Source organism: Lactuca sativa, chromosome 8 (genome assembly GCF_002870075.4).
Source record: "Lactuca sativa cultivar Salinas chromosome 8, Lsat_Salinas_v11, whole genome shotgun sequence".
Lineage (NCBI taxonomy): Eukaryota > Viridiplantae > Streptophyta > Magnoliopsida > Asterales > Asteraceae > Lactuca > Lactuca sativa.
In genome coordinates this window covers 2,770,069-2,781,842 of record NC_056630.2, presented here as the reverse complement: position 1 = coordinate 2,781,842, position 11,774 = coordinate 2,770,069, and the positions used below count along the sequence as shown (strand labels likewise).

Here is an 11,774-nt window from a genome sequence, read left to right as displayed (position 1 = left end):
TTAATTTAATCTCTTGTCTTGAGGCTTGTTATTGTCACTTGAAAGAATTAATTTATATTCTTCATTTTTTTGGGGGAAATAACATTTCACGGTAAAATTAAATTGTTAGATGGATATTAAAGTAGCGTTGATTATTTTATTGGAAAATGACCTATAGGGTAATATAGTTTTTATTTTGTATACGTTTAGTCATTAATTTATTATTTTTTTTGTAAAGTAAGTATTTTAACTTGTGTATATATTCAATTCTTATGACTGGTTAATCTTGGTTAAATTTTTAATTTTTATACATTTAGTTTTTAATATATATATATATATATATATATATATATATATATATATATATATATATATATATATATATATATATATATATATATTGCAAAATAAATCTTTGTTTTTTATACATATTCAGTCCTTATGACCAATTTTCTTTAGGTTTCTATGTAGCATCCTATGTAGAACAATAATTAATGAGGTGTTCTTAGATATAACTTTTCATTTATAGCAATAATTTAATTTATAAATCGGTCAAATAATGGTGGTGTTTTAATTTTCTCCAAGATGTCTTTGGCTTCAATTTTATCTATCTCATTAGTAGACAATGAGATTCTTTATGATTGCTTTCTATCGACTCAAATTGGGATTTCCAAGACTAACACCTTGAAGAAAAGTTTAGAATCCTTTCCAATTTCTTGCTATGCTGATTTTGACCATTTTTCTGCAAACGTTTATTTATTTATTTATTATTATTATTTTAATTTTATTTTATTATTCTTTTCAAATTGACCATGGATTTTGAAGATAAGTTTACAGCTGTTAAAGAGGAAGTTTCCTGTCTCAGCTACCTTGAATCAATAGAGTGATACAATGCAATGGTGGCAGAAAGGAAAAAACATGACAACTTACTTGAGCAACAATTACAAATTATTGCAATATTTTAAAGAGCTTTATTATTTGTGTGTAGTAGAAATTATTTAACCTCAAAGGAATATTATTGCATGCAACTTAAAGAGTTTTATTATTAATACATTTTTTCCCAAGTCCCATATCTAATAGAGTCGTGTGTAGCTAGCTAGCTCAACTGCAACCAGTTGGGAATGAGATAGCAAGTCCAGATTTCATTTGAAACTCTACTCCAATTCCTCAGTCTCATGTAGTCATGTAATGTTAACTAACAGAAGCAACCCAATGACAATATCAAAATATGGCAAATTGAACTCTTGCAACAAGTCTTAAAAAAACATTAATTAAATTATGAACATACATACATACATAATAACATTTACAACAATTTTGGGTAGCTGGCTGGGAAAAACAAAGGGAAAGTTCACTAACAAATCATGATGATGATACTGGATTCGATTCCATGCCAATCCAATCCAATAGGATGGGATGCCAATTTTGACAACTTCACTTACTTTGTGAGTGAGTCTGACAGTCGTCATCATCAAAATCAAGTGCAGGAACTAAAAAGTGGATCCATGACCAACATTTTATCTATTCCACCCATCATCATCATCATCATCATCATCATGTCATGTGATTTCCAATAACAGCTACTTGACTTGTAGTACATCTGCAACAAAAAAGAAGGCAACATCACGTCACATCACATGGGCCCTGTTTTTTAAATAGGACAGAACAAAACAGGTTGTATTGCATTTGTGCAAAAGACGTGAATGTCCTCTACATCCACGTCAGCGAAAATAACCCTAGATAGCTTGTTGAGTCCCGTCCCGTTAAAACAAAATGCAAAAGATATATATATATATATATATATATATATATATATGAGAGAGAGAGAGATTAAAAATTTACAGACAAGACAGGATATACATACAGTAAACATGTGCAGCTGATGACTCCACTTTCATATTCATCTGCCATCTGTGATCTATCAATCTATCTGACAACAACAACAAACATTTTTTTTTCTTTTTCTTTCGGTGTGTGCCTTTGAACTGGAGCTGGAGGAGATCATGCTTATAAATTAGGATTTGTATGTGGATGTGGATCCTCTTTCAACCCTTTACTCAGTAAATCATAGTTGATCGATGCCAGTTGCGAAAGATTCTGAACCAAACACAGCAAACCATCTTCATGTTTATATTAACATCAACATACAATGAAAATAATATATATATATATATATATATATATATATATATATATATATATATTACTTATCACAGCAACATACATACACTAATAAGTAAGTAATTACAATGTATTTACAGTTTTTACCCCCATAATAGTAACGTATTTTACATTTGCTACCAACATGTTGATGGGCAATGTACTTTGTTGTTACATGTTGCTACTATTCATAAAAAGATATACGTACATTGCTACTATCAGTAAGGAATCATAAGCATGTTGCTATTATGTGTAAGGAAATGCAAGTAAGTTTACATTTCACAACTTTTAGGTTATATATTGAAATCAGGGGTAAAAAAATATACAAAAATGTTGTTGCTAGTAACTAGTTCAGTTATGTTTATAATTATCTTAATCTAGAGACATATATGTAAATTTATGTCTAGGTATAGAGATCTCTGTATACATATCATATTATGCAATCAATATACAAGACAGCGTGGTTTATTATGGTCTCATAGTCTAAGGTTTACCTACTAGCCTAAAAATCTAGTATTTACTGTTTCGCCATCATAACTCCCAGAAGTTTGCCTTTGCAGTTACCAAGTATGGCTACTGCACACAAGTTATTCGACTGTGTTGTGTTGATGGAACAATTCCCTGTCCATCTAAATGCCTCACACCTACAGATAGTTTCACAATTATCCATCCCAAATCCAATCCAAGAGGCAATCTTAGTTATATCCAATGATGTTGATTACTTCAAGTATCATTAAAGCCTCCTTCCATCATGTCAATGATGTCACCACTCAGAAACTCTTGCTTGACTTATAATGAGCCTATGCACCTGAGAATACACACCTTCTCAAAATAGAGATGAGATGAAAGGGGCATGCGGGTGCACTTGTTTCTACACAAAGATCTAGTTATGCTTACCAATACCATCTCTGGTCGTGAGGAAGAATGCAACAGCCAACAGTCTCACGTCTACCATCAATTCGTTGCGTGTTGCATTCCGTGAGCGATCATGATTACATCTACCGTCCAGGATTTTCACGCCACGAGCAACAATCTTAATCTTGGTCCGTCTCCGTCCTGTTGACTGGCTTTCAATTGGTGCCTAACCGCCTCTAAAGCTTCCTATGGCTATCAAGTATCAACAACCCATTTAGTAAGGTCTCCAATGAAAACAAAACACATTATTATTATTATTATTATTATGGCACTTGCAACCGTTTGACTCCTCTACCATTCATACTAGTCTCAATGCCAATGTTTGTTGAGCAACCAACCAACCATGAAAGCATGGATCACTTTCATCTCTCCTATCCTCCCCAACCACACAACACCTTTCATCTCTCTAATATCCCATACATCCAAATACACCAAAAATCTTCTTTCTCTTCAAAAAACTTGTCTTGAAAATCATGTATATTTTTTAATTTCATTCAGCTTTTTTTTTTTGAATGATGAATCTACACACACTACCCTACATATAACCCCAATGCTGCTCGTGCATCCTCTATTGTCTGGCACAAGCATCTTAGTCATCCACATGAGCGTCTTTTACATTCTTTGTTATCTAGATTTTCCCTTCCTGTTACAAATAACCATTATCCATTTTTTGCACCTCTTGTCTAATGGGACAATTGTGCAAACTTTTTCTACCCGTTTCTTCTTTTCGAAGCAATAAAATTTTAGATTTATTATATTCAGATGGCCATGTCACTTTATGTTATGTGTTGATTATCATTCTCAATAGATGTGGATATTTCTACTAGCTTGAAAATCAAATGACTACAACACTTTCAAACTTTGTCACCTCGTCTCTTGGAGTTGTTCACCAAAGATCTTGTCTTCACATTAGTCAGCAAAACGGATTTGTTGAGCGTTGCCATAGAAACGCCATCAAAACACACCTCACTACTCGCAAACAAACCGTCTGTATGGAGCAACCTCATGGTTTCATTGATCCATAACACCCGAACCACGTTTGTCTGCTTCACAAGTCTATCTATGGACTTAAACAACGCAAACATGGTTTTCAAAGACTTTCTCATACTCTTATATCACTCCACAAACATTTGGTTTCACGGGACCGATCCCTCGGTCTTTATTTACCCACATAAGGGAATTGCTCTGTATATGTTGGTCTATGTCAATGACATTAGTCATTGGCAATAAGATGGCGGTCATTGATCACAATATCCATCAACTCACCGAGGCCTTTTCCACTGAAGACATGAGGCCACTTAACTACTTCTAGAGTCTTAAAATTGTTCCCCATGACTCAAATGTCATACTTCCTCAAAGGAACTTTTACAATGGACTAGCCTTTACGAGTCCAAACTTATGTCCCTTGCGTTACGTTTTCCGATCCAATAAAATATCAACACATTGTTGGTTACATGACTCTCTCGCATAAAACATTTATGGTCAACAAACAAAGTGTGTGTCAATTTATGCATGCCTAAATAAAGAACCATTGGTCTACGGTTAAGTGGATTCTACGTTATCTGTGCTGCTCAAGCCCAATACTTGAAGCCAAGCCTTCACCAGTAGTGCTCGTAAGCAAAATACTTCCACTGATAATCTCTTCTCGAACGCTGACCCCCGTTACCCAAACGATCGTCACATAGTTAAAGTACAATTTAGAGTGCCTATACCAAATGAACTTGGTGTCCGCACACCCTCAACTCCCAATTTATGGTGTGAAACTTACCTCTCTGTTAATCCTATATCTTTCATGCTTGTAAAAAAGCATGTGAAAGTTGATTTTCACTTTATTAGAGAAAATGTTGTCTGGGGAAGGGGAAGTCTTGGTGTATAATTCATACCCACAAATGATCAGATTACGAATATCTTCACAAAACAATTACCAACTCCTAGTTTCTCTTCCTACGGTCCAAGCTAGCGTGTATTAGACTAGTTTAGTTATGTCTAGTAATCTTAATCTAGAGGGTAGCTATGAGTAACCTTTATCTCTCTCTCTCTCTCTCTCTCTCTCTCTCTATATATATATATATATATATATATATATATATATATATATATATATATATATATATATATATATATAAAGATCTCTCTGTACATCATATTATACAATCAATATAAAAGAATTGTTGCAGTTTATTATTGGTAAAGGAAGGTAAGTAGACTGCTATTATGGGTAAAAACTAAAATACATAAACAAAAAACTGTTGGACCCATTTCCTTTTTCGGCTAAAGTGTTTAATTTGACTAGAATTCATATAATAAATAAGATGTAAAGGCGAGGCATACCTTGAAGGAGAAATTACTAAAAGAATAGTTGACAGAAGTTCCGGATTCAAGTTCAGCAAGACCCCCAAAATCATCAGCCTGCGACCAAAACAAAACAGAAAGAAAATCATAAAAAAAAAAAAAAAAAAAAGTTGAAAGTTTCAATCATTTTTATAAATAAAATCTACTACTAACCACTTCATCATTACGATTGCTTAGGCAGCTACTACTACCACTCATGCTTCCATCGTCACTAGAATCCTCTGTTTCACTTGCTGCATATACCTGCTCTGAGTTATTCCATGTGTACCTACTTGTGAAATAACTTGTGTCCAGTGCACTCTCTGATGAAGGCACAAATGCAGCCTGACACAATTACAAAACATAATTATTTCTACTACTTTCTTTTAAATGATCAGATCAAACAAAGTTTAACAGTTAATGTGTTTCATGCACCTTTTGCCTGGCAAGGGTATCCCAGTTGATATCCCTAAAATATGGATGCTGTTTCACCTGCATTCATCAAATTATTCAGCTTCCTGTTCACAATGATTAATGTTAATCAAGAAAGCAGACCTCGGTTGCTCCCCTGGCTCCAAGTCTCTGGTTAGGATCTTCTGTCAGTAATCTGCAGTGCACAATGATTGAATTCAGAAAAATGTATTTAAATTTTAAAGATGATAATTAAAAAGTTTCTCTTACTGATCAATGAGATCCTGGGCATCAGGGCTCATTTCATCAGGCACTGCAGGCCAGGGTATGTTACGGTTGAGAATGTTGTCAAATATCATCTGAAAAAAACAGTGAAGAAAAGGTAAGATTACAGCAACGAACAAAAAAGTGAAAGTAGAACCCCAACCCCAATCCCACCTGAGGATGCTCTGCATTGAAAGGAGGAATGCCAACAATCAGCTCAAATAGTATTACACCAACAGACCACCAATCCGCTGATGTACCTGAAAGATATTTGAATAAAACATTTCCATGCATGAGATTTTATAAGCAATTGGTGTCATTATTATTATATCAAGTTAGTTAGTTGTGAAGAAAAAGAAACCATGTCCAGTTCCCAGAAGAATCTCGGGTGCCAAATAGTCTGGAGTTCCAACAGCAGAGCGGTTTTTGCGTCTTTCTTGTTGAGTCTCAGTGGCAGATAGAGATAGAGATGGAGATGGAGATGTTAGAGATGACTGAGACTCATTATCACCCAATAGTGATGTGCCACTCACTGCTGGACCAGATAAATCATCTGTACTGTTAATTAGACCAACCTTTGACAGCCCAAAATCTGTTAACTGCTCACAAAACACAAAACAATTATCCAACCATATGCTTACTGAATAGTTATTTGTATGTTTATAACCAAAACCAAGTTATAATAGATAGATAGATAAACTACCTTAATATGACCATCATGTGCAATCAATAAATTATCCGGTTTTAGATCACGGTGAACCACACGCAGAGAATGCAGATATTCCAAAGCAAGCACCTGCAGTGCACAATATAATTTTATTTTCTTTTAGTTATTTTGAAATAAGATTTCAGTCTAGTTTATATCATATAATTGGCATTGGGTAGATTTTTCAAGGTACGATGTCTTGAAATGAAAATAAAATATGCACAAACCAAAACATACCACTTCTGCAATGTATATACGAGCAACATCTTCATCCAAGCAGCCTAAGTTTCTCAATAACGAATATAAATCACCGCCATTCAAGTATTCCATGACAAGGTACAAATTTTCGCGACAAGTAAAAGAATAAAAGAAACGGACCTGTCACAATTTAAGTTTTTATATTTGATTATATTTTCTAAAGCCTAAAGGAAGACAATATTACTAAACATCATCATCATATATTACTATTATTACCACAAAAGGATTGCGGACGGATATCAAAATATCACGCTCTGCCAATATACTCTCGACCGCATTTTTCCGGATCATGTCAGCTTTCTTAAGAACCTGCAAAAAAAAAAAAATAATAAAAAAGTAAATATAAATATATCATCATCATATATAATAAACAAACGAAAGAATGAAAATGAAAGAGAAAGAGTGAGGTACCTTTATAGCAAAAAGATCTCCTGTGGTTCTCTTTTTGGCTAAAAAGACGCGCCCAAATGCTCCACGGCTAATCGGTTTTATAATCTCAAAGTCATCAATGGAAGTGCGGTCCTTATTTCCGGAATGTATGGGGCTGGTTCTCAAGCTCCGTACCACATCATCCTCCAACGGAGCATCTTCATCGATAACCGTGCTTGAGATATCAACTTTTTCATCATCAACCATCTCACACAGCTGCAAATACTTCTCCCTGCTTGTAACAATTAACAATTAGCATTTATGATTTAACAAACACACACACACACACACCCCTCATACTCATAAAAACATGTTTATTATAAAAATGCTATCACCGAATAAGCTTCTCTATGCGTGCTCCAAATGTCTCAACAGTCAGGGCATCAAACTTTCTCCGGTCGATCACGACTCTTAAGTCATCAAGACACGTCAGAAGATACGACAAAGATCTGTCATCATCCAATGGCGTATTGCCAGCACATCGAGCGATATCAGCAAGCTCATTCATCTACAAAGATTTCAATATCAATACCTATATCTCATCTCATAAGAAATAAGAAATAAGAACCTATTACCTAATACCTACCTGTGGAAGGTCGTCATGTTCAGAATAGGCACCCTTCCCTGCCAATAACAAGTCTATCTGGCTGGTTTTTGGTGTCATCAATGGCGACCTAGGAGTCATGCTGCCAGCAGATGATGTGGTCATTCCTTGATCAGATTTAGGACCAAAGCGGGTCCTACATGACATGGAGGGGTGAGCTTTAAGATCATCCATTGATACAGAATTATCACCTTGATCAGGAAAGCAATCAAGCATGTCTTCTGAACCTCTACGTGACCAATCACTAAGCTTAGGGGACATGAAATCACAGTCTTCAGTTACACTTGAACTTGCTTTAGCAGCATCTGGACTTCTATTATTATTATCCTTTTGTGAAATGAACTCCATTAACTTCTCTAGGGTTTCAGCAACCCTTACAAGCCGTTCATCTACACGTATACCTGTCTGATCGCAACGATCAGCAATCGCACAAATTCTAGAATGTTCTTCCACGTGTAAAGTCGGAACCTCCTCTTCACAAATCCGACAAATGATGGAAGTTTCATCAGAGATATTCGGTTGATCCCCCCACCCCCACGAAACTCGATGCTGATGCTTAAAAGGAGTACTTGATTGTGATTGTGATTGTGCATGTGAATCTTTAACAGGCGATAGCTTCATAGTAGTAGCAGTAGTAGTAGTAGTCAGATCCACATCTTTTTCACTCTCAATAATAGCATCCAACTTTGTATCAGTCTGTTCCTTGACCACAAGTTCTTCTTGGGGGCTTTTTGGTCCAGGTCCAGGTCCAGGTCCAGGAGATGGGAATTTCTTCCAAGAAGCCATTCGGTCTCTACCTGAGTCCAAGCTTTTAGGTATTTCTACAGTAGGCGGAGATGCAACATTTGCAGGATGTTGTATGGGTTTTTCTTTCTTGGGTTCCAGCATCCCGTGTTGTTCCTGACTGAAAGATTTTCTTGATGATGATGATGATGGTTTTGAGGGTCTCGGAGGAATACGTTTATCTGCTGAATGAAGGGATTGACGGAGTTGAAGAACAAGTTCATCTTCAGCCAATCCGCTTTCTTTATGGAACTGCAGGAGCCTCGTACATCTTGTGAGTATGAAGAGCATTCGGGTGTGAAGCTGTTTCAAGATACCCATGGGGAGCTCCTGACGCCTGTCGTCCAGTTCTTGAACAATCCCCTCACACTGCAACCAAAACTCTCCAGGAGATGTCATGGCACACCTCTGAGCCAACACCAGTAAGTCCTCTAGAGTTTCCTGCCACTGCGGTTGACTCTCTGCATTCTTTTCTAGAATGCCAAGTAAATCTCCAGCAAATATATGAAGATCAGCATCTACTTCTTCCTTTGCTTTGTCAAACTTACCCCGTATCATTGACAAAACCTCCTGCTCCGGCTCACATAAATTTAATTTGAATCAATCGACTATTTATTTTAATACAAGATAATAAATAAATAAATGCCTACCTCTACGTTATTTAAACCTCGAGGCTTCCAAAGTGGGAAAGGTCGTACGCCTTTTGAGTTCAATTCATGGGAAAAACTTTTGATGTCAGCCGGATATCTCTTTCTAGGAGCACTTGTAACCCGGAGTATGGCTTGAAACCGGGGTGATTCAGATTCCTTAGGGTTCTCACAATCATATGATGTCTACAAACACACAAAAATATATATATAATGTTTCAGTTACACAGCTACCATAAACAACTAACTAACAGACATATATGCTAATGTAAGCAACACAATTACCTTCATCTCTGGTGTACAAATCTCTGAGCTCCTCAACCCTCCAGAGTATCCCCTTGTCTTCAGACGGCCTATCATCATAATTGATTCAAACAATAATTTATTGATTGATCGTCTTCTAGTAAGTATTAAAAAGCTAGACGACGTATCAGCATTTCAACAAATGCTCAATAAAGTACAAACATATAAAATTATCATATGCCTTAAAGCAAGTACCTCTAACAGCTAGAATGTCCACAGGCCATCAGATGTACTAGAAATTACAAGTTTTGCCCTAACAAATAATACATATCCACATAACATGATAACTAACTTAAAGTAATTACAGCTAACTGTCTGAAGTTGAGGCATTCCTTGAAACAATTTGTTTCTTAGTTTAGAATAGTTCCATGACCGAGTTAGCCATATAAATGTGGAGTATTAGATTATGGAATGTATGCGCTCTTATAATTTGGAAAGTTTTAGGTTCGGATGATTAAAGCCAAAATTCAATTTTTTGGTCGGAGGGGGAACATAGGCAGAGTCACTAAGCTAACCATTTGATGTGTCTATTATCTAAAACCTAAACATAAAAGGGAAACACATCATGAGAAGTTATCGAAATCGTACCAGCTTCAGATGAAGATTCTACATTTCGTAGTGGCGAACGGCCTAAAACATTGGGGGTCTGATCTCTTGAAAGCAAGCTTTTAGTGGTGGCGTCTGAAGCGCTGACATTGTCGGCCCATGAGCCCCGATCAACATTTTCGAAAGAAGAAGGTATCTTTTTCTTATCAGCAGCAATCCCCATCTTTTTGAAGCTGCCCTCATCACCACCTGCGCTGTTTTTTGCTTTAGAAAGATTACTGGCCCCAAGCGAAGACATTTTGCTATTAGCATTGTTATTATTACTATCTCTATTGAACCCCAGAAAGCTCTCTCGCGGCAGCGGCCCCGATCTGGTCTTGATCCGATTCAGACCAAGTGAAGACGCCAATATTGGGGAAACCGTCGGCGGAACTTCCGCCGCAGATTCCCGCGTCGACTTGGATGATGTTGATGCTGCTCCAGAGCTAGGTCTTGTGCTGAGCGGAATCTGAGTCTGAGCATGAATCTTTGATTCAGTGACTACTGTTACGTCTTTCCTGGTCTGATTCTGGTGCTTTAGGTTTGAAGTTGAAGTTGAGCCATCTTTGACTTGAGTTTGACGGAACGAAGAACTGCCACCGATCGGCCGATGATGATCTTCTTTAGTTGCCGACTTGGGTTTCTTCTTTTCGGATCTGATGGGAGAATTTGAGTTAGAACCAATAGATCGAGGACTGTTGGATCCCTCGGGGCTTGAAGTGCCGGATGATTTCTTTGAAGAGAAAAATCTACCTTTAAACACCATTATATCATACTAGTACTATTGCTATTAGGGGGGTTCAGCAATCTAACATATATGTATGGGTATATCTGATTGATGGCTGCTTCTGCTTTCACTCACTGCTATGTGTTCATCGTACCACGGGGAAAAAGCTTGGATTTTGGTATTATTTGAGTTCTGGAGTTAAATCACAAAACGGCCCCGCCCGAGAATAGAAAATAATAGTGGTTAAAAATTAAAATGTCAAATTATGTAAAAGTTGTTTTACTTTAAGCCAATCTATTCTAATCTTTATTTTAGAATCAAACATGCATATCATTTTACTATCTTACACACTAGTTGTGAGACCTGTATATTATACGGGTTGATTAAAACAAAATGTTAAATACGAACTATTAAATAGAAATTTTATTTGAATTTGAAATTAAAATAAGTGAAAATTATGTGAAAAAAACATGCAAAAAATAAATTAATTAAAATTATGTGTTTAGTGTACTAAACGAGTTAATTATAACAAAATGTTAAACATAAAGGTTTAAACTGTAAATTTATTTGAAATTGAATTTAAAATTTAAAATTTAAAATTAATAGTCATTATGGTAGGTTTAATTTATGAAAACTAAATTAATGATAGATTGAAAATGCAATTGAAGCAAT

At 35.9% G+C, this 11,774-nt stretch overlaps 1 protein-coding gene across 1 annotated transcript; it reads right to left on the bottom strand.

Annotated features, from left to right (window-relative positions):
* Window positions 1–1,231: 1,231 nt before the first annotated feature.
* LOC111920950 (probable serine/threonine protein kinase IREH1) lies at window positions 1,232–11,282 on the bottom strand. Its single transcript, XM_023916514.3, has 18 exons — window positions 10,379–11,282; window positions 9,773–9,840; window positions 9,491–9,673; window positions 8,040–9,410; window positions 7,789–7,961; window positions 7,436–7,685; window positions 7,241–7,333; window positions 7,004–7,144; window positions 6,764–6,856; window positions 6,422–6,659; window positions 6,235–6,320; window positions 6,067–6,155; window positions 5,941–5,992; window positions 5,821–5,877; window positions 5,560–5,730; window positions 5,386–5,463; window positions 1,844–2,076; window positions 1,232–1,579 (listed from the first exon to the last, which is right to left on the bottom strand). The coding sequence occupies exons 1-17, from the start codon at window positions 11,139–11,141 to the stop codon at window positions 1,987–1,989; spliced, it is 3,996 nt and encodes a 1,331-aa protein (XP_023772282.2). The 5' UTR covers window positions 11,142–11,282; the 3' UTR covers window positions 1,232–1,579; window positions 1,844–1,986.
* Window positions 11,283–11,774: the final 492 nt, after the last annotated feature.